The following is a 24,520-nucleotide window of genomic DNA, read 5'->3' as shown; positions in this document are numbered from 1 at the left end:
CCTTTTATTTCTCTCCTTCAGCTTCCTGGGATCATGTTTTCTATTTCCTCACTGCTCTTACCTGTCAGCCAAAAAAAAAAAAATCACTTTAAATGCTTTCCATTCTAAGACTATCAAATTTCCCATGGGCCTCTCTTACCATTCCTGCCCCTTGAGATGCTGATATTTTAATATCAGTATCATTAGTACTTAATACAGACCTATAAAATAGTCTGTGTATCAAAAATGTCTGATGGATGAGTAAACGGAGTGCGCTGTAGATGAACGGCTCCCTGTTACTCAGAAATGGGACCGGCAAGTTCAGAGGACCACAGTGTAACAACTCGGCTCCTTCATCCTTAACCCGAGACTGGTGGGTACTACAGGGTCTGGTGGAGGGGGAGAGGTACAGTTTCGTCTTGGGGTACCCAAACAGCAGAGAGCACAGGGCTTCCAGGCATGTGAGGTTTCCAGACCCCTCAGAGAGTTTGGTGAGAGGACGGAAGAGGTAAGGTCCCGAGAGCGAGGCCATCCTCCCATCAAGCACACTGAGCAGACCGCTCCTGACTGGATCTTGTCAGCTGCAGGGCACACTGTGTGGTGCAAGCCAGAAGCGGTCCGTTCTTCCCCATTGGTCTTTTCTGAATGGAGGTTGTAACTCCTCACTTCTCACGGGGGCACTCTCCTCTCAGATTCTCCTCTATCTCAAACAGCCCCTTCGGCTTTCACAGTTTGGATTTCCCTTTATTCCTGGGTTAGGGTCAAAACTCTCCCGTTTACCACTTCTGTGATGTTGGGCAATACTCTGAGGTAAGTATCATTGTTTTCCTCTCTAAAGTCCGTGAAGAAATCACTTCCCCTTAGGGTTAAAGATTAAATGTGACTCCAGGTTTACAGTGTAATACGAGATGCCTGTTACACAATCCCCTCTATTCTTGAGGACTTCGAGAATCACCTCTCCTTTCTAATGTAAGAAATCTGAAAAGACTGGCACTAACCATCCACTCTTCCTCCACACCGTACACCCCGTGGCCCCAGTCCTTCCAGTGTCCACACTGTACCATTTTACAGGGATGCTTCGACTGGATCTTCACCTCTAGTTGCCTGGCCCTCAGCCTTTTGGACTCACGCATGCATTGTGCCCATCCCGACGCTGATCTTTAAACAATGTCTTTGATATCTGCTGAGTATGTATTCTTTCCATCCTCTGAAGGAGATGATGGATCTGTTCAGCTCTTCTCTTCTGCCTCCCTTCTGCGTGTCCCAAGGCCACTGATAGACACTGTAGCACATGTGCCCATCATAGATGCAGAAAACATAAAAACTTTCTTCAAACTCATTTTCATGCCTTAATAACATTCTTTCAGGGAGCTGGGCTAATTTTATTTAGCCAATCTCAAATTATTAGACATTTAGATTGTTTTTAATTTTTCACGATCATGAAAATCCTTGTGGAACAATCTTTGTGCACCTTTGATTACTGCCTCAGGGCGCAATACTAGAGGTAGAACTATAAAATCAAGCATGTTTTGAAAGTCCTTTAGCATGTACAGCCACACTGCCCTCCAGAAAGGTTGCACCAATTTATCTTATTTTAGTTCTTTACAAAGAACTCCCGAGGTATTTACCAGACTTCTCTTCAGATAATTGGTAGAGCTTGGAGTTGGCTTATAATGTCCCCCAAACTATAAATACTTAAACAGTTGATTCAAGGACAGGGCATTTACATTTGCTTCAACATGTTAATATACCACCCTGGTGTTACTTTAACAAGGTGGATCCTATTATTTTCCTTGGGCACGTCAATTCACAAAGAACCGGTGGCATATTTTAAAAATTGATCTAACCAGCTTTCGTTGTGTCAAGCAATAGAAGTAAATGAGCATATGTACTCCATTTGTCAAACAGGCACAGAGCGGGAAGTGAACCGCTCACTTCAAAGACCTCTGAAGTCTGAGTTAAAATCATCGTCTTTACTTCTGGGTAGAAATCACACTTGCATCAGTAACCATTCTTGACATCTGTAAAATTAGTGCAGAATGCCTTCTGTGTTAAAACCAAAGACAAGTCATATTGCACATTGACTAACACAGCCATTGCTAAAAAATTATTAAATAATTACCTGAAGACACACTTTTAACTAAAATTTATCTCAGAGGCTTGCTGGGAAATCTTACGTATGAGACCTATATCTTTACTATGCTCTCTGATATGGATTTGGCAGGAAAAAAAAACAGACTTACAGTCTCTCTCTCTCTCTTTTTTTTAATTGAGTCATAAAGTAAATTGTGCTGTAAATCCCTACATCTTCATGGAAGCAAATCTGTCAGCATTGCAATGAGATCTAACTTCTTTATGCACGGAATTCTGGGAAAGCCAAAGTGACGAGCCAAAGTTACTAATCATTGTGATGATGTGTCCCTCACAGAAAGATACACAAGGACTGTCACTGTTGGGAGGGTGGGCTCACAGCTCCAAGTGAAGATGGAAGAGAGCATCTACTACCCACCCTCCAGAAACAGAATTTATTTATAGCTCTTTTTTTTTTTGAGAGGTAAATAAAGCTCTCAGAGAAATAAAGAACACTAGGATTAAAACTACAAAGGACAGACTGATATAATTAAAGAAGCCTTCAGTTCCTAAGCACCGTAGATTACCGACTCTATGTCTCATTGGCTTAATAACGTGATTGCTATACAGGACTTACCTGTGATTTACACTGCAAATCCTGATTATAAACAGGAGTCTCTACCACTCCTTCACAGGCCCCTGCTTTGTCAGTGGAAAAAACAGGGACTATAGTGACTAAGATGTCAAATAATGGAGCACACTGTGATTAGATGCCAATTACTTAGGATTAATGAGATACACGTAGATTAACTTCAAATATTCTTATAACTCTGTTAAGCAAAGCACCAATGGTTCCGTCATTTTATTTTCATTTGGCTAATCTGTGCAAACTCTACAAAGACCCACGAGAAATAAGTCAAAGGTACTTAATTCACATAAAAAGTATTAATTACTTTATGTGCTAATTTATTAGTTACGTAGCATGTGCTCCAAAAGGTTTGGTAAGTAGAATACATAAACTAATTAATTGTGGCTTAATTTAAATTCATGTGTTGGTGATACATTTAACGTTGGTGGACCAGTGTGACGAGGAATTTACTCAAGCAGGTAATGTGTGTTCACAAAGGGCCAAAAAACAGGCAAGCATTTTTAATGACAAGCATAAATGAAAGTCAATATTTAGCTGAAGTTCAGTTTCAAACTTTACTTTAAAATGAACATTTCTAGTTGAATTAAAAAAAAATACACACTTGTCGTGGATCATTGAAAAAGCAAGATAACTGGAAGGAAAACCATCTGTAACTTACCACTGAGTAGAGGGAGCAAAGGATTGTTAAGGTAGTTTACAAGCTTAACAGCTTTTAGTAACAACATGGAGAACTCAACTTCAAATACAAGCCCAGGCCTTTGGTCTAGAGCAGTGGTTCTCAACCTATAGATTGCGCCCCTTGAGAGGGGGGTGAACCACCCTTCACAGGGGTTGCATATCAGATCTCCTGCATATCAGGTCTTTACATTAGGATTCATAACAGCAGCAAAATGACGGTGATGAAATAGCAACAAAATGATTTTATGACTGGGGGTCACCATAACACGAGAAGGTGTATTAAAGGGTCACAGCATTAGGAAGGCTGAAGACAGCTACCGATTCAGTAGAGATGAGAAGAAGTCAAAGCGATCTGCACACAGGCAAGTCTAGATACAGTCAACTCTTGCCGCCCAGAGGATGGAGGCAGGACTGTGAAATGCAGTGTTCTGGACACGACATGTCCATGGCACTCATGAACTCACAGCAGCTGTGGTTACCACCCATGTAAGACCTGTACAAGATGGCCCTGTCTATCATAGGTGGAGGAGGGACTCAAGAGCCCTGTCCTTCCCTGAAGAACTATTGGCAGTATTAGTAGCTAGGAGAAGAGGAGTCCTTTTCTTCAGGGGTAGTAGAGCCCCTGGTAAACTGTCCCTGCTCCAGGAAATTCCACCCTCCAAATGCTCACCCAGAAAACACAAAACAAGAACACGTGAAAGTAGCATGGGGGGGCGGGGGTTGTTTAGAACAAAGGGTTTCCCTGGAATGGGAAGAGAGAGTAATTGGGGGGTGAAAATGAACATCATATTATATAAAACTGCCGATGAATAAAGAAATACATTTTTAATGAAAAAAAGGAAGAAATATTTCCTAGAATGCACCTTTTCACGTGCATGTGCGGGCGAACACAAGCAGATTTGTTTGTGATGGTTTATCCCCCTCCAGCCTTTTCTGTGTAGGAATGTGGTCTTGTTGAGGAACCCTGGTCCCTTTAATAAATGGCATTCAGAAAGGTGACACAGGGACTGTGAGTGCCAGGGCAAACGCTGGTCTTTCTTCAGACCTAAGGCTAGACGGTAAGAGGAGCATTCAGCGAAAGGGTGTTCTTTTCCCATCTTTGAAAGTACCAAGGTCATCGATGAGCTGGCCTGACACAATCTGACTCCCCTTTCCAGCCTATCACTGCTCTCTGCCTGTTTCTGAGGTTCAAGGCCAATGACATTAACCACTTTTGGATATAAGCAGCAAGGTCCAGATTCACTGCTCTTGTCTACGTACTCAAGAGTAAACCCAAACAGGCAACACACTTTCTAGCTGCAATTTAAAACTCCTAATTCTAATTCAGTTTATTTCTTTGAAGCTTCAGTTTTAGTATGGTAAGCAGGGTAGAAAGCAACGGGAAAGATAGAAATCTTTAAAAGGAGCTCCTGGCATTAATTAGTGCAAAACATTAAAAAAAAAAATCGAAAGTAGATCTGATTTTTCTCTTAACACATGAGCCTGAGTGCCTACGACCTGGGAAGGTGACGTCATGAAACAGTGGCTGTGAGCATCGTCTAGTAACTTATCATAATGTGAACCTCTGGCTTCTGATGCCTGGACTATATGGGGAAACACTCATTTCAGGCATTCTCTATCATTTACCACCCTCCCTTATCGCTGGTTATGAAACTAGAGGGGGTTTTCCATCTGTCAATCATGCCTCCAGAAGATCCTCTCACCAGAACACGGCTGGCCATTTGAACCGGCTATTTTGATTGTAGTTGTGTTGTGAACGTTAGCTCACTATTGGTCATCCTCCCCCGTTCTGTGCCAATGTGGAAGCTCGGAGGCAAATGTGCCAGCTCAAGTCTAACTTCTGAACAAAACCTTATGGCTCACAACATGATTCATTTTAATTTAATTTAATATAATGGCCTTTGTATTCCTTTCATACTGAATTAACAAAGTAATTTACTTTAATCTTAATTTATTTCTTTTAATAACCTGAAATGGGGTTTCCCTTTTCTCCCTACCTTTTATACTTGTTTACTTTAGGTGATGAAACTGTATGTATTTATCATCTACACCATACTTGTTTCACATATTTATACATGTGGAAGGCTAGCTTTCAATTAGATAGCATTCGATTACCTCATACTTATCCTAGGAGACTGAAAACTATTCTCTTATCCATTTGCAACAATGCAGTACATTAACTGTGGTCACTATGATATACAAAAGATCTCTTGAAATGATTCTTCCCAACTAAAGATGTTATACCCTTTGACAATCATCCTCCCAAACCCTCCACTCACAAAGCTCTGGGAAACACATTCTGTTCTCACCTCTGAGCTTAACTTTCAAATAGTCCACAGAACTGTCAAATACTTCCCAATAACATAAATTATTTAATGTAGTATTAGAAATGAGTAGGAAGAAAATAAATATGAAACTACATAGCATGTTAAAGCCAATAAGAAACAGTTTTGCATTATCTACACTGCTATCTGTTGTCTTATTGGCTGAAAACAACCACAAATAACAAATCCTTCATATCTGTAGGTTTTTCATCCACAGATTCAACTAAACTAAGATAGGAAATGTTTGGGGGAAAATTGCATCTGGAGTCATACATACAGACTTTCCCCTTGTTATTCCCAAGCAACAGAGTTTAACAGGCATTTATGTTATATTGTGTTTATATTAAGTGATGCAGAGATGATGAAAAGCACCTAGAAAGATGTGGGATTATAATGCAAATATCCTGCACCATTTTGTATAAGAGACTTAAGCTTCCTCAGATTGTGGTATACTATGGTACCTTAGAACCAATCACTGGGTATATTCAGAGTCTATCTATGCACCTGAAATTAACATACCTTAAATTGTGCTTAAAGAATACCCAAGCTATCACCTCGACCATGATGGCTGGCTAAGAACTCACTCTGTAGACCAGACTGGCCTTGAACTCACAGAGATCTGCTTGCCTCTGCCTCCCAAGTTCTGGGATTAAAGGGATGCGCCACGTTACCTGGACTTCTAGTAGATCTATTAAAATACATTAGATAAAGCTCAAACCTTAGTGTGTGTGTGTGTGTGTGTGTGTGTGTGTGTGTGTGTGTGTGTGTGTATACATATATACATACATATATATATACATATATACACACACATATATATATACACATATATATGTATATGTATAAACAGTTAGCAATCTAAAACTAAAAGACAACAGCTTAACTTCTGAAAAGGAATCTACCCGAGATTTACCCTGGGCATAATAGTTACTGGTCAAGTTTTGCAGCTATTTCTCTTAATACCATAAACAATAAAGCAGCAGCTCCTCCAATGAGTTCAGAAGTCCTAGCAGTTGTACATAACTGAGAAAAACCAAAGAGCTACAAGGCAAAGGATCAACAATATAGTAGTAATCTGTAGATATTATGTTCTAAATCTGAAACAAAGTTAAAAGAACGTATGGGCACATGAGAATCAAGGAGTTTATCAAAATATCTATACAGACTCACAAAACTCAAAAGTCTTACGTAAAACCAGTCAACAAATTACAATTTAAAAGACTCCAACAACAGCAATAAAAATTTTAAATAACTAGGAAAAGCTAACAAAAAATATACAAAACCCATGTGGACATAGTAAGACTTCACTACAGGATATTAAAATTTCATTAAATGTAGTAGTGCACTGTACTTATCATACTAGACGTCTTATGAACTTGTAAGCATTTCTCAAGAGAACTCATCTGGCTTCTAAGTAAGTAATTCTGCCTTGGGGGATTCATCTGAGCAAGGCCCAACAATTCAAAAGGTTCATGAGATTAAAGACTAACTAATATCTGCATTATTATATAAATAAGCTCGATTGTTACTTTAAAATTTTCATTTCTTAGTTTCTGAGTCAGACTCTTCTGACCCATTCTAGAGAATTCCTAGCAAATTGTTAGATCCTAAGTTAACTTGTAAGCCCCACCTGTCCAAAGACCAGGTAACTTCCTGGGATTCTGGGAGTTGTAGTTCTTAGAAAGTAACAACAAAGCCTCATGGGAAAGTACAGTGGTTTATGGGTTTTGTCCATATAATCCCCAACAATACATGCCCCAGGGCCACACAGCTGAAAAGTTTTTCCATCTTGGTCAGTACTTAATATTTTAATAAAAGTTTGCTTTAATTTGGCCAGAATGGTAGAACTGTTTTTTGTTTTTTGTTTTTTTTCTGGTGAATTTCAATACTAACACAATGTGAAATACAAACATCTACTTCTATACATACACCTTTCCTCAACTTCAAAGAAACTAAGTGTCCATCAATGAATAAAAATGGATAAGAAATGGATAAAAATGAAATAAAACTTATTCAGGACTGCATGTACCACTTTTGTGTTGTCTAGACACCACTGCCCCCCCTCCCACCATCATTTGATTATATCATCCTGCGGCCAGGGACACATCTATCTGGAGGCAGGTTAAGTGCCACTAGACAAAACCCAATCAAAGCAGCTCAGTCCTGTGACTGTTAGCGGTTCTAGCAAAAATGGAAAGAAAGAAGCAGTTACTACCAAGACTGTGATGGCCGAATTGGAGCAACTTGGGGGTGGGTGGGGTGGGTGGGGTTAGTGTTTTATTTAAAACATCTTTGCTCATTACAATATAGATCCGACATATTTAGTTGCATTTGTTTTGGTGCCAGTCACTGATGGCAGCTTGCAGACGGCTATCTTCCCTTCCACGATTACAAAGAAAAGTCTGAAGTTTTTCTGACACTGGGTGATCCGGTGACTCAGGAAATAAATGGAATTAATCCTGACTCGCATGGGCCGTGAAAGACTCCATCTTACTAGTCCAGCCCCCTCCGCAGACACAATGATAGAGTCTAGAATGTCCACAGAAAACCATCCCCACGGACACTGAAAGGGCCCTGACATAAAATGGAGCAGTATCTGGGTATCACCTACATACATCCCCCGACACATTTTAAACCATTTTCGGATAGCTACAAAAGCTAGAACAATGTAAATGGTTCTTTACATTGTACACCTTGCTAAATCTAGCATAATGCAATGTTTATATCAGTTGTTTATATTGTGCACCTTGGAGAATAATAAAGAGGAACACATTTGTATGTGTTCAACAGGAGCACTTCTTACATTTAAAAATTTTTAGATTTATTTATTTTATGTGTGTGAGTGCTTTGCCTGCATGTATATCTGAGCATGACTGGTGCCCGTAGCGATCAGAGGAGAATAGGAGAGGGCCTGAACTGGAGTTACAGATGGTCGTAAGCCATCATGTGAGTGCTGAGAACCAAACCCTGGCCCTCTGCAAAAACAAGTGCTCTTCATCACTGAGACACCTCTCCAGTCCTTTTTGGAAGATTTTTTTAAATTGTAATCTGTGGTTGGCTAAATACATGGACGCAGAGCCAGTGGACCAGGGAGGCCGGCCATTGCTGAATGACAACAGACTATGAGATGGCAAGGGGTGTAACTCAGTCAGCAGAATGCTTGCTTAGCATGCTTGATGCCTTGAGTTCCATCCCCCAAGTCAATAAATCTGCTCCTTAGTCTGGTTTCTGTTGCTGTGATACACACCAGGACCAAAAGCAACTTGGAGAGGAAAGGTTATCATCGAGAGAAGCCAAGGCAGGAACTTAAGGTGGAAACTGAGACAGAGACCATGGATGGATGCTGCGTACTGGCTCATTCCCTGCTTCTGCATGGCTATCTTTTTTTAATACACCTCAGATCTACTCACCCAAGGATACTGTGGTCCACATTGGGCTACACCCTGTTCTGTTAATTAGCAATAAAAAAAATACCCTCATCCTCATAACTACAGTCATGCTTATAGGCCAAAGTGATGAAGGCCACTCTTTAATTGAGGTTATCTCTTGCGAGGTGTGTCAAGTTGCTAACCAAGACTCACCACCACTTCTGGCATGATAACATTTATCTATAATCCCAATACTCAGGAGTTATAGGCAGGTAGATCAGTCGTTCAAGGTCACCATTTCATAGTAAGTCAAGATGAACCTAGACATCATGGGATCTTGACAAAGGAAGAAAGAGAGGGAAGGAGGGATGGGCAGAGGGCGGGGGAAAAAGAGACTAGACTGGGAATTCCAGTGGGAAGGCTGCTGCCTTGTTTCTGAAAAGAGAGAGATTCCTTCTGATGCTGGCTGCCTGGAGTCCCAGCTGTCACCTCATACCCGGGGGGATGCTTGCTTGAGGATCAGGACAGGAGGATGGAATGGCCTCATTAAGCCAGAAAATCACCTGCCTCAGAACTGGCTCTACCTCCTGATTAGTTACGTAATTATTTCCTTCCAGCAATTAAGCCATTTGAAATCTTGTTTTCTTGTACTTGCAGTAAAAATCATCCAAACTGAATCTGTGCAAAGCATAGCATAAGACAAATAAGGCTTGCTGAAACAATTCACCATCCCTGTCACATAAAATGCAAAAGCAAACAACTTAGGCTTTTAAAAGGAAGTGTCAAACTTAGGACGTGATTTCACCAACACAAAGGGTTAAAAATTCATACTATTTAAAAGCTTGGCCGAAACGGAATTTTCTCTTGCTCCTGAAGAGACATAGGTTTTTAAGTGTATGTATATTTAGGGTGCCTGTGGCCCTATTCATCCCACAGCCCTAAAACTTGCTTAGAGAACTCTTTTGATCAATCCTGGCAAAGCCAATCACGGTGTTGTTTTAGGAAATCAATATGACATACACAAACCCCTTTTTCTTTTAGGAGAAACAAGACTTTGAAATTGCCTTTCCTTGGTGTTGTCCTAAATCCTCACTAAGCCCCGACAAGGAATACAGCAAAGCTCAGAAACGTCTGTCCAATTAATAAAAATGTGCTTCCAAAGCCCAGCTTTCAATTTTGACAGAGTATAAAATTAAGAAATATATACAAATGCAAACTGAAAACACTTCAAAGCACAGCTTATGAATATCAACATCAAGGTACATCACTCACTGTGTTGGATGACTGCCAAATTTAATGATGATTTTTTTTTTTTTTTTGCCTCCTGACTTATGAGAGTCACCCTGAGACCTAAGTCCCTGTCTAAAGCAAATGAAAAACTTATTAATAATGTGAGTAGATCCAGGGCCCCTTCACCAAGCAGTAAAGCTCTTGGTCAGGGCCAGGTCATTTTCTTTATACTTTAAAAGGATTTGATTGACTTGTTTAACTTGCTTTACATAAGCCCAACCCAGCTCTATCGGCATATGGGGGTGGTCCATGAATATTTGATAATAGTAAATATGGATGCACAGGCTATTATAGCATCCAGGGAAAGTGATCAAGTCCAATAGCTACCTTCTTCTTGTGATAAAGCTGGGTCACAGGAGAGTCATGCCTTTTATAGCAGAGCATTACTTTAGGAGCACACCAAATCCCAGTAAAAATAGAAGCTACGACATTAACATTTATGACTTATATGTATTGGAAATTTATGTAAGATCTATGCATGCTACTCTACTTTATCTTTATCATACTACCACATGATAGATGTTGAAGTCCTATTTCCCCAAATCTAGGATAATATAATGAGCCAATATTTTATATACCAATAAGAAAAAAATTTCAACCAACTAGAATTATAATAACCTTTTTGTAAGATGCAATCTAAATTCCAAGAAGTCTAGATGTGGCGGGGGGGAAGTTACAAAATCGGCAAGGAGGTTTGCCTGAGGCACAGATCCACTCCACCCAGATGCTTCACTTGCTGAGCTCTGCCCGATACAACGTGCGCACAATGGCTGTGGTCCCTGCCAGGTCCCGGCAGTGAAGACACATGAGCTCCTCCTTCATCTACTCTGGCAGCTCCTCTGCTCTTTGTGCTGAGGCCCAGGTTGATTCTGGAACTGCCTAATGAACATGACAGAGCCTCCGTTTCAACCTAGGTTCCTGAATGACTCCACATAGCACAGCCCAAACCCTAAACCATGTGCCAAGTGAGAATGCCACTTTTTACTTTGGCTCAAGGAATAAATGCACTTTTTTTTTTTTTTTTTGATGAAGCCACTATCACCTGGGGAAATGTTCCATATAAATCAAATTGCTCTGGCTAGGGCAGTGGCTGAATTCTGAATTTGACTCTGAATGTCAATTTCTAAATCCTGGGCTTCTTCTTTTGTGCCAGGCAAACTTAAAACTCTAAACTTAACCCTCCTCAAATTTAAACGCATGAATAAAATGGTTATTCATTTCATTTTACAAAAAGATTTCATCACTTTCTTTCAATGAATAGGAGGAAATGAAAAGACTAAAGATTGGTATGGTTTATGGGTAAAGTATGGCTAAGGACAATGGAAGCTTGTGTGTATGTCCTAACAGCGCGTTCTCGAGGGGGCAGACATAAAGATGGAATGATTTCTAGAGTGGATCTAAGCATCTGTGTCCTACACTTCTTCTGTCCTGTTTCAGTTATGTGCAGCTTGTGTTCCAACAAAGAAGTTCCAGGTGGCTGTGCTAGCCCTGGCCTGTTGCTTGAATTTTTCAAAGTATGAATGGCTTTGTTTCCTGAGAGGCCTAAGCAGAGGAAATCGAGGAAGAAGCATGGCCACCAATGGACGCAAAAGAGGAAAAGGTGAGGACAGAAAACACTGAGGGTCCCAAGCACAGGGCCTGGATTCAAGAGGAGAAGCTGAACTTGTCTTCAACTCTGACTAGATGAAGCACCCGCAACCTGGGGTGATTATCTGGCTTCGCCACCATCCACTCTCATTCACAGAGAGTGTGGTGACAGAGCCCAGTTCAGGTGTGGTAAGAGTTAACTGAGAAAAAAGAATGCAAGCAAAATGCATCCCTGGCAGCCCAGCGAGCACACATGGAATGCTAGCTGTTACTGTACTTGTTAATTATCAGCCTCCTTTCCCAGCCAGATGCAAGCCGCCCGGTGTGCCTTAGTGTAGCTCTCCTCCACACAACAGAAAACACAACTCCTTCAAGGTAGGAAACCATTGAGGAAGTGCCTGAGCAGGCTCTCACATCCAACAAAACTCCCTGCTAACATGCCTTGAAGGAGCACGGGCTGAGAAAACAGTGAAGAGATGTTTGGTTCACGGTACTCCACATCAGTTCACACACAACGGCTTACATAAAAACAACACACCTTTTCTCATCTCACAATATTAAAGGGAATAAGAGAAATTAAAACAGAAAAAAAAAAAAGACCCTACCCTTTGTTTTTCATTGGTTCCTTTTTTGTTGTTTTCTTTTTTCGTTTCGTCTTCATAGACGAGGACAAAGTCGATTCGTCTCTGGCCATCAGTGAAAAAGAGCGAGTCTGGCTTCCCGTTAAATTCTTCCTGTGGGGAACAGAGACAAAAACGCGGTCATGTGAGTTTTTGGAAAGGTAATGATTGACAAGTGTGCACTTCTATGAGTTCAGTGACGGAGCTCACTGAGAGAGAAATACATTCATGCCTAGTTCCCTGATCTCTACAACATTATCTGTTCTTGGTGGGAGGAAGTCTGTGACTTGAGGAGCAGGGGATTTACCTGGAAGGCTTGGGAACGGTCAGTATTACATGCAGGACACAAGTGTCCCAGATTCTACCTGCCTGGACAGCAGAGGGGAGTCAAGGCTGGACAGGAACTCAGTAATAAGAACTTCCTGGCTGTAGGACTGAATTTTTTAGCAAGAAAAATATGACACTTAACACTATTGATGGAAGCCTCATCATTTGTCTCTTATTTTCTAGCTTTTAATTGCTTTTCATGGCATTTGCATCATCTAGAGGTCATTGCTTCATCCAAGGTATCATTTTAAACAAATGCCGAAAGGAACTGCCATGTGCACAAGGCCACATGAGTCATTGGTGTTTGTCTGAGGAAGTCTGTGACTTGAGGAGCAGGGGATTTACCTGGAATGCTTGGGAACGGTCAGTATTACATGCAGGACACAAGTGTCCCAGATTCTACAGTGTCTCCTGACCCATAGGAAGCAAATTTTAAAACTTGTAAATATTGATAGTAACACATTAAATGAGTCTTCAAAGCTTGAAAGATTATAGCCTAAAGTGTATATGGTGGTACAAGCTACTATAATCCCAGCACCAGGGAGGCTGAAGCAGGCCAGCCTGAGCCACAATGGGGCACTCTGTCTCAAAAAAAAAAAAAAAAGGGTAGGTGGGGGATATTAAATATAACAAAGTAAGATAGTACAGCAGGAGATGGGCCTGATATATATATTGCCATCCCTCTGTTCCCATACACACATGACACCGTTGGTTTAATCTGCTGTGAGAAGCCCGTGTTCTCACAGACTATAAAAAATGCTCATGTTAACTTCACTGTTTAAGAACCAGACTGCTTTTTAACTGGTAAGTGATGGTTTAAAAATTTCCCCCACTAAAAACAAATGGGGGATTGTGTTTTACAATCATTTGACGGAATGGCTTGCACGAGACGTTCATTAGACGTGATTAATTCTCTTGTGCATTCAAGCATCGATCAGCACAGAAACCGTTCAACTCCGCCACCACCACACCACCTCCTTTTCTTCACACCTTTGAAAAGACGAATCTTTGCAAGCCATAACACCGCTGTGCACTCTTCCTTTCCTCTCTCCCAACAGGGGTGTGTGAAGGCTTTCTCACCGTCACTTTCTATTCGTCAAGCTACCTGACCTGCAGAAGCTGCCTCCGTCCCCATATCCACGAAGTCAGTGGTTCTCAACCTTCTTCACACTGTGACCCTTTAATACAATTCTTCATGCTGTGGTGACCCTCAACCATATAATGATTTTCACTGCCACGTCCTAACTGTTATTTTGCCACCATTAAGAATCATAATGTAAATATCTGTGTTTTCCTGATGCTCTTAGATGGCCCCCGTGAAAGGTCTTTTGACACCACCCCACGCCGCACAGGCTGAAGATCTCTGCCCTAAGGGCTGCCATTGACAGTATGGCTCTGCCTATGGACTGTTCTTATCCAGGGCACAGAACATCCATGGAAACAAGACACATTCCTGGCTTTTTTTTTCTTCTTCTTCATTTGCCATTTCAGGCATTTAAACTAACATTAAAAGTAAAGTTATATAAAAGTGCTAAACCCTGTATTTTCCATTTCAACTACAGGGCTTTTCAGGTGCCGTCACGTCTTCTCTCTGTTGAAGGTTTTACTATGGGTGATGACTAGGGCAGCTGCCAGAGGGAGAGGGCCCGTGAAGGGGAAAACCAGGAATGATTTCTCAGAATGGCAGTGGGAAGTTGGTAGTGTGCAACAGGAAAGCCTGGTTATCATTGCAGACATCTGAGAAGTAGACAAAGACAACCTGATCTCGGGAGCCTTTGGTGGAGCTGAATAGATTGAAGTGCTGAAGAACTGGGCCTGGAGTGGGCAGCACCATAGTGCCAGCCACACACCCTGGCCAGGCATCACCCCCACACAGCGGCACAGGCTGGCAGCTATATTCTAAATCAGCCAGTGGGCACAAGAACCTCTTGTGTGCAATACAGGACCATGGCTCTTTGTACGAAGACCCCAACGAGTTGGCACAATTGCCTGTGTGAAGCTAATGGGGAGAGTCTGATATGGAACTGTCAGGCTGGGCTGCCAGGGAGAGTGTGCCAACTTCCTACTGGTGTAAAAACCAAACTTCTCACCTCTTGGCAGAAGACATACTACCAGGCAACTGGGAGGAAGGGACAAGTCTAAATTTAAAAAAAAAAAAAAATCCACGAACAGAACCATTTTGTTTTTTGAGAAAAAAAGGTTGGGTTTTTCAATATCAATTTTACTTACAGGCCTGACTCAAACAACAGCCCATTAAAATGATGGGCAACCTAAAAAATGTATTTCCCAAAGTTTTACTTTATCTAGAGAAAGACATTTTTTTTAATAGTTTCTCAAAACAAACTTTGATCATCTTTTAAGTGACTGGAAATTCAGAGACAGACCATTTGCCCCCGGCCACTGGGTCCTCTCTTGGTGTCTACTGAATTCTGGTGTTTAGTCCTTTTGCCTAAGTCAAATGACACAAAAATGAACAGCCAAACAGAATCAAAAACTGTGGAGCCCAGTGATTCCTGTTAAGCAACTTAAGTTTAAAAATATTTAAAGGAAAGGCTTACAATTTATTAGGTATTAACTCATTTTAGAGATAAGAACTTGTGTACAGCTACTGACTTTCTCACTGGGAAATTTAATTCTTATGCTCATCAAGGTGACTTCTTAACTTTTACCCTGAGAGTCTCGGGCGAATGTCTTCAATGTCAAGGAAATAAACATCCTTTCTGATCTTTGTGATTCATCCTTCTTCCTGGAAAGTGTCCAGAAACTTTCGAGTTACAGTGTCGTGTCTATAATATACTCCATCTTTTTATACCTCCCCAACCCAGTCCCGAGGAAATGGACTCTCACTGTGCATCCTCCTCTCCCAACCTGACCCAATGGTTCACCTTTGATAAGGGTTCGAAGCACTACTTACATTCACTTGTCACTGCATCAAAAGAAGACAAAACAACCCTGTCATCCACTGCTGAACCATGGCCAGGCCCCACTGTCCTTCAGCTTTGACAATCCACACTTGGGACAGGGACGGCTCGGTATGACCACTAGGGCATCTTAGCATCAACATTTGGGTAAGATGGATCACAGTGACGGTAGGAAGGCAGGCCGGCGGTGCTCAGCCACAGGGCACGTCCCAGGCGCCTCTCAATCTGCATTCTCTCATTCTAGTCACTCTTTCAATGAAACAACCCAAAAGGCAGGACCCTAGCCTGCACATATGGGCCAGCCAAGATGGCTCAATGGGCAGGGATACTTGTTTCCTGGGTTCAATCCCTGAACCAACATAGTGGAAGGAGAATGCTGACCCCGGAGGTCGGGCTTATAAATGGAAGCCACACACATGCTTGCGAATAAATAAAATGTAAAGGAAAAATACTAAATGCTGGCAGCAAATTACATTGTCCATGGATTGTAAGATTACAGCTTCCCACAGCTTCTTCATGGATACTTTGTTTGGGTTCAGTCTTTCCCCCAGACTCCTCATTTCTCCATCCCCATCACTCCACCACCTGCTTCACCCTTCCGTTCCCACTACTCTCCTTTTCTAGTTTCATTTCATCTATAGTCTGCTAGCCCCGCCCCTACAGAATGGCCCATTCCCAGTGTCCTGGCTTCCACATGCACTCAATGTTAAACACAACAATATCTGAAACTAGGACTCACATACGAGAAAAGACACGTTGCTTCTGTCTTTGGGAGCCTGGGTGACTTCACTCAGTATCATTTTTTCTCCCAGTTTCATCCATTTACCTGCAAATTTCATTTTTCTTTGTCTAGGCACCACATATCTATTTATCAGTGGCTAGACCTCCGGGTTGTTTCTACTTCTTAGACATCGTGAGTTGAACCTCAAAGGACTTGGAGGTACAAGCATCTCTGGAGGAGGATACACAGTCCTTTGGGTTCAGGCCCGGGAGTGATACAGCCAAGTCATGCAGGAGGTCTGTGTCTCCTGTTCTGACAGAGCTCTACACCAGTGCTTCACAACCATCCCAAGGCTGCCACTCACGGTTCCTCGTGTTGTGGTGACCCCTCCCCCAACCATAAAATTACTTCGTTGCTACTTCATAACTGTAATTTTGCTACTGATATGAATTGTCATGTAACCATCTGTGTTTTCTGATGGTCTTAGGTGACCCCTGGGAAAGGGTCGGTTGACCCCCTCCAGGGGTCACGACCCACAGGTTAAGAACCACCACTCTATACTGGTTTCTGGAGTGGCTGCAGCAGTTTGTGCTCCCATTAACAGTGTGTAAGGGTTCTCCACAGCCACACCAGCATTTGCTCTCACTGTGTCTCCGGTGGACGGCCATTCAGACTGGGGTGAGATGGGATCTTAAAGTGGTTTTGGTCTATGTTTCCCTGATTTCTAGGGATGCTGAACACTTTTTAAAGTGTTCACAACCATCTGCATTTTGTCTTTTGAGAACTTTGTTCGGTTCCATTACGCATTTACTCAGAGTTGTTTGCTTCATCTGTAGTTTTTTTTAAATTCTCTGTAAACTCCAGACACTAATCCTCTGTCAGATGTGTGCCTGGCAAAGGTGGTACCCAGTCTCGGGCTGCCTCTTCCCTTAGCTGACCGTCTTCTTTGCATGATCCAAGCAGGATGTGCCTTTCCCTGGGGCAGTAGTGGCAAGAAAGTTATGGGAGCAGCCAACTCACCTCTTGCCTGGATCTGAGCCCTGCTCTCCAAGAGGTCACTCACACCTAGCACTATAAAATGATAAGAAACCATGGCTAGGGAGGCCAAAGGCCCCAGGACAGAATCTACTGATGCTGTTTTGCTAAATGGTCATCCCTTTCAGCAAAGTGTCTTCTAAACATTGATGTTTTGACATTGGGATCAGATTCATGAACTCAGAGCAGCTGTGGTTACCTGCTTAATAACTGTACAAGACAAAGTCAGCCAAAACTCCAACATGAGTGGGAGGGGTGTTCTCCAAGAAGGAGCTATGGGAAGTTGATAGCGGCTGCAGGAGGGAGAACCATTCTTTTTGGAAGGTGTTCCCTCTGGCAGGTACAGGGCATGGTCCCACATCCATGCACATATGGGCAGCACTCATTGACGCTGGGAGCGGACTGTGGTCGTTTGAATGAAAATGGCCCCCATAGGTTCAGATTTGTGAATGTTTGGGCCATAGTTGGCAGAACTGTTTGGGAAGGATTAAGAGGCGTGGCTTTGTTGGAGGTGTGTCACTGGGGAGGGGGCTTTGATGTTTCAAAAGTCCACAGCATTCCCAGTTATCTCTCTGCCTCCTACTTGCAGATAAGATGTAAGCTCTCAGCTACTGCTCCAGCACCATGCCTACCTGCTACTATGTTCCCTGCAATAACAGTTATGTACTCTAACCCTCCGCAACTGTGAGTGCCAAATTAGATGCGTTATTAATAAGTTGCCTTGGTCCCGTCTCTTCACGGCAATAGAAAAATCAACTGAGACAGGGATATCCTGAGGGGGGACTTGGAAAGTATAACAGGGGATGAATATGATCATATTTTATTGTATATGGCTATGGAATTCTCAAGAATAAAAAAAAATACAGATTTGTGCTGGTCCAAAGCTTGGTCAAAGATGCTTCTTATGGCAGGTAGTTGTCCGTGTTGAGGCCCATCACTGCTCAAAGAGCTGAGAGTAAGTGGCGGTGACTGCTTAGCCATAGAATGGGACATCTACATAACCCCCTGCCCGAGGCCCAAGAAACATCACAGAAGGAAGAAGGGAGGTAAGAAGCCAGAGGATATTGTGGGGGGCTGTGAAATGCTGTCCCCAAGACAGGACAAGGCTGTCAGACACACGAGCTGAGGAACTGTGGTTAACTACATAAGATGAGGCCAGTTAAATATCCCAGCATGATGCTGAGGGAAGAAGGGGATAGAACATGGAGGTATGGGGGAGTAAGGGTAGAGACTATCAAGACACACATATGGGTCTTGAATACATATATGGAATTTTCAAAAAGAAAAAAAAATTATTTTGTTCCATGCCTTCAAACTAGTATGAATTTGAGAAGGTAAAAAAAAAAAAAATGTACGTTGTTTTTGCTGTTGTTAAGGAAGTGCACGTGGGCCCTCATCCCAGTCACAGAATCAAGTGAGACTTCCGGTTACTATAGGACAATGGCTAAGAGAAGATGTCTCAGAGTGAGTGCTTTCCTGTAATAACTTGCCAGGGAAAGTCCACTGAGGCAATCTGAACTTCCCCTTGAAGAGGAAGCAGTCACAGCAGAGGGAAATGATTATGGCCATGTGGAGTGTGTCCCCTGGACAGACACGAGGTGAGGCAGTGAGAGGGGCCGGAGGAAAGGGCTGCGTGCATGGACGTGCTTTGTGTCACTCAGGGCAGGCACAGCGGAACACTCCTCGCCCCACTAATAAACGCTCTCAGGATCCTTGACATCAGTTATTTCTGTGACTATAAAATAACTTGTCAACACTGGTCTGTCTAGTCTCACGTGTTTCAAATGACATTAAAACAGGTACCCCCAAAATCCCTGCTGGAACCCAGTCCCACCTCACTCCAGCAGAATCTATTACCAACATTTGAAATGCTGAAGTTAAATTATTTATTCACAATCAGGATGGAATGTGGCTGTATTCGAGTCTGTGCTCACACTCATGTTTACGTATGAGAGGCTCTGACACTCGCCTCGGACAGCGGAACTGATTGCATCGCACGAGTTTCCACACAAGCTGAAACACTGGAGTGGTCCGGGCTCATCTGGGCTAACAGCTTTCACCTCACACAAAGCAGCCCTAAGAAAGGCTTGTTTTCCAATAATAGCTAAGAAATTGCACTATGAAAAATATCCAAACTTTCCTATAATTAAAAGAGCAACCGTAGTATGAGTGTAGCAAAGAAATTGCTCTCTCCAGTTCCTGTGACTAGAAAAATGAAGTAGTTAATTCTAAGACCATGTGGGGAGGGAGGGGCACTACTTGCAACAGAACTAAACTAAAAATACAGTACCTTCATTGTACAGTGAACTCTGAATTCTCTACACACACACACACACACACACACACACACACACACACACCAAGTTCAGGTCAGAAGCCTTTATTCAGATCTCAAAACACAGAATTTAATTTCACTGGCATGCTACAAATGGCATATTTCCATTTTTCCTACCTACTAGAAAGACACAAGGTATAAATAAGTGAAGTGTTTTCCTCTGAACAATAATGGAAACACGCTACAAGGCAGATCAAATTTCACTCCTTTTATCTGATCAAAATGCAAACTGCAAATCAATGTCAAACGCCAAATATGAAGCTAAAAAAGTTCTAGGACTGCAGCAGCTGGGGGAAGGGGGGCTGAGGGCTGAGAGGGAAAGACAAATATTTGAAGAGAGCGGGGAGGGTGGAGGAGAAGGACGTAACACATTAGTCACAGGGAAAGGAGAAGTGTGTGGGCACACAGAGCCGGCACCCAGGAGCTTCTCTCTGACCAGACCCGGCATCCCAGAAGGTTGACTGTGAAGAAAGGGTAAAGGGGAAGACGGTCCCTGAAGGGAGGGCTGTTTTTAGAGTGTGTCTCAGGATGTTCCGAGAACTTTTGGTGTTGACTCTGGGACAATCAAGGTATAATCAGGTGGGAGCCAGTGATTTCTGTATGAATCAGTCTCCCCTGGGCTCTCTGTTAACTATTCAGTTCTGAAGGCAATGACCAGTTTTTGTTCACCCTGGGCTTTCTGTGGGGCCTCTCCATGTATTAGGACTTCAGGGTTTTTCCACCCCTCTAAACCACACAGACTCCCCTTCTTCTCCTAATGGAAAAAAAAAATCATGTTCGGTACAAAATAACTCTGAACAACACAGTAAAGTATAAAGGAAGAAATAAAAGTCCTATGTAACCCTGTCTCCCAGAAATGAGCTGAGTTTTTAAATATTTTTGGAGAGCATCCTTCCAGGCATGCTCACGCACATATTAACTAAAATGGTACCATACGCACACACTGTTTTACAAACATCGATCAGAGGCATTTTCCAGCTTTATATAACGCTCTGAATCATCATGTTTAATAGCTGCAATATAATTTAGCTAAACAGTTCCCCCACTGATGAACACAGAAGTTGCTTCCAATTTTCTGCTTCCATAAACACTGCTGCAATGCGCTTCCTTGTACATATGTATATGTGCACATGTTCAATTACTATTTCATTAGGCTAAATTCTGGAAGCAGATTTTAAGTGCTCCGGCCTGTTCAAATGCTTCAGATACACGAGCCACTAAAACCATCGTCCCAAATCACACGCCCACCAGCACAGTGTGAGAATGTGAGTGCGCCAGGCACCACCCTCCCTAGATTACAGACTTCCACTTTTTCACTACTGCAGCCAAAGATGTGTGTTTTGTTTCTTTTTTTCTTTTGCACCTTTTAACTAGAGGACACTAACATCATTACAAGCCCTGCCCAAAGGAATTACTACATTTTTAAGTAGTACCCATTGCTACCCTTGACCTAACTGGATGCTTTAGAAGATTCTCTTGAGCTTTCGTGGTGAAATCTCAGGCCACACAGGGAAATGGGCAAGAGGGCAAAGAATGGACTTCCAGGACTCTATGTGGTTCAGTCTGAAAACCCTGCTGCTACAAGACAACACGTCAGGGCCAGCATTGGTGGAGATGTGAGGGAAGGGCTGGCAGAGGGGCCAGTGCACCCCTGATGGAGCCCTGCAGCCCGCTGACTGCAGAAATGAGGGTGCGTAACCACTGTGGACACTGGTGACCACCTGACGCAGAGTGATGCTGGCTGAGACACAGTTAGAAAGGCAGCAGCCTGCACTTACGGAGGAGACGGGAACTGTACAGACAGAGACCTGAGGATGCACTCATTCTTACCCAGTGCATCCTGGAAGGAAAAGGGTGACATAGTCCAGGCACTGTCAGCCCGCCCTGGGTTCAGCATGGCTGACCCGTTATTTTCATGCCGACATTAAACTGAAATGCGTTCATTTCAGAAGGTCACCAGAGCAACTGGCTGACTTTTCATCAGAGATTACAGGCCACTCTCACAACTGCCAAACATCGGTTAGGCATTCCAACTCACACATTTCTCTATATTCAGAACCTACCACTTATTCGGCTTATAATGATTTTGGTTTCAAGTTAAATTTGATGTCAAGGTCTTTAAAAAAATGTGCTGTCTTTTATCTGTAAATTATTTCCACAACTTTCCAAGTGGTAGCATTTGTTATTTTCAGTTATTTCTTACAAGACACAGATGTGGTTGCTTGTAAATACTGGGCTATATCATTACAATGTCTTTTTTTATGTGCCGTGGCTTCCTGATTCAGCGAGTGCATTCTGTCATCGCTTCCCTGTGCTCTATGATTAGGACTCCACATTCCAGATGCCAGCAAGGACAAGGGCACGCCTTCTCCAGCATCCTTGTTGCTGTTTAAATATTCTTAAAATTTCTGAACTAGAGTAGAGGACGTAGGGAGACAGAACGCTGAGGTGACCTTTAAAATAAAATTTCTTTAACAGGAATTCACTGGGCCTGGGGAATGTGGCTCAGTGGTATTAGCCTGGTCCCGGGTTCCATCCAAAGCGCCACACAGAAAATGAACTAGCTGTGGAGATAAGCTATGGGAGACCGCGGTCAGGTGCCTTCCTGCTGGGCAGGGAGCTCCCCTCACAGCCATCTCTGAAACCATGGAAACTATAGTGTGGCTGACTTCATCTACATGACTTCATTCTTTTTAATTTCCTGTTTTCCTACAGGTTTTCTGCCGTTAAAAAAAAAAATCAAACAATAAACACACACAGGTTAGCCTTAAAAATCAGAAAAACAGCATTGATGTGTCAAACAATGAAAAGTGAAAGTGCCTATCGTAGTTCTTTTTATGATTTCCTTTTCTAGAACAAAGTGCCATCTGTTTACACTGTTCTCAGCTGCCAGTGGCGGTATTGGTAAAAGAACTGTGAGGGAGAGAAACTACAAGGAACTGCCCACCTACTACCCACTAGACAAGGTGCGGTGACAGGCTAAAGACCCATGGCACAAGAGGATGTGTCGGAGACAAGGGCTGTCCCCGGAAGCTGGCCTCCAGGGGTCTCGGGTCCCCAGCTCAGTGTGTCTCAGTTTAACACAGTCTATGGCGGGTTCCGCTTCCACTCACTTGCGTAACAGTTTGAATCCATGTGGGATTTTAGTTTATACCATCTTCTGAAGAATGTTGTGCAGGGTTTTCTGCCGGAAACAAGATGGCTGTCCTAGATTACATGTCTGAACTTGTAAGCAACAGCTCCCCATGTTGTATTCTGGAATCAGCTGGAACCAGAAGAGTGATGCTCTAGCTTCCGGTGTCTTGGAGCATTTTCGTGGTGCCCTACCTGTAAGTTGAGTCACTGTAAGATTCTTGGTCTTCAGGAACACTAATTTCAATGTAACTTTATAACGGTATGTTCTTCTCCACCTCCTGTGTTTTTCTTCTTCATTAGCCATATTTCAGCTACTTTTAACAAATCTAACTTGTTACGTATTAAACGCTAACTTCCTATGTCTTAAATATACTGGTCGACCCCATTCACCAAACTCAGAGCTGCAAACTGGCCCCTCTGCCCCATCATTCACGTCACATGTTCCCCTGGTCAACAGTCTCCGTCTCTAAATAAAGAGCCACTGCCCAACAGGTTCCTCGGCTGAAAACGAACACAGCCGTTTCCCAATACAGCTGTCCACACTGTGACTTCCTGATACAGCTGTCCACACTGTGACTTCCTGATACAGCTGTCCACACTGTGACTTCCTGATACAGCTATCCACACTGTGACTTCCTGATACAGCTGGCCACACTGTGACTTCCTGAGGACACAGCTGTCCACACTGTGACTTCCTGATACAGCTGTCCACACTGTGACTTCCTGAGGACACAGCTGTGCACACTGTGACTTTCTGATACAGCTGTCCACACTGTGACTTCCTGATACAGCTGTCCACGCTGTGACTTCCTGATACAGCTGTCCACGCTGTGACTTCCTGATACAGCTGTCCACACTGTGACTTCCTGAGGACACAGCTATCCACACTGTGACTTCCTGAGGACACAGCTGGCCACACTGTGACTTCCTGAGGACACAGCTGGCCACACTGTGACTTCCTGATACAGCTATCCACACTGTGACTTCCTGAGGACACAGATGTCCACACTGTGACTTCCTGAGGACACAGCTAGCCACACTGTGACTTCCTGAGGACACAGCTGTCCACACTGTGACTTCCTGATACAGCTGTCCACGCTGTGACTTCCTGAGGACACAGCTATCCACACTGTGACTTCCTGAGGACACATCCATCCACACTGTGACTTCCTGAGGACACATCCATCCACACTGTTACTTCCTGAGGACACAGCTATCCACGCTGTGATGTCCTGAGGACACAGTTATCCACGCTGTGATGTCCTGAGGACACAGCTGTCCACGCTGTGACTTCCTGAGGACACAGCTGTCCACACTGTGACTTCCTGATACAGCTGTCCACGCTGTGACTTCCTGAGGACATAGCTGTCCACGCTGTGACTTCCTGAGGACATAGCTATCCACACTGTGACTTCCTGAGGACACATCCATCCACACTGTGACTTCCTGAGGACACATCCATCCACACTGTTACTTCCTGA

The 24,520-nt window shown here is 43.0% G+C and overlaps 1 protein-coding gene across 4 annotated transcripts in view; it reads right to left on the bottom strand.

Moving 5' to 3' along the window:
- The window catches only part of Ano6 (anoctamin 6), a 199,320-nt gene that overhangs the window by 65,344 nt on the left and 109,456 nt on the right, over positions 1 to 24,520 (bottom strand). For all 4 annotated transcript variants that reach the window (XM_006974329.4, XM_006974328.4, XM_076556664.1 and 1 more), the window contains one exon: positions 12,551 to 12,679. In XM_006974329.4, coding sequence (XP_006974391.1) covers positions 12,551 to 12,679 — 129 coding nt within the window. The remainder of the gene's footprint in view (positions 1 to 12,550; positions 12,680 to 24,520) is intronic.

Source organism: Peromyscus maniculatus, chromosome 20 (genome assembly GCF_049852395.1).
Source record: "Peromyscus maniculatus bairdii isolate BWxNUB_F1_BW_parent chromosome 20, HU_Pman_BW_mat_3.1, whole genome shotgun sequence".
NCBI lineage: Eukaryota > Metazoa > Chordata > Mammalia > Rodentia > Cricetidae > Peromyscus > Peromyscus maniculatus.
This window is presented reverse-complemented; position numbering and strand designations above follow the sequence as displayed.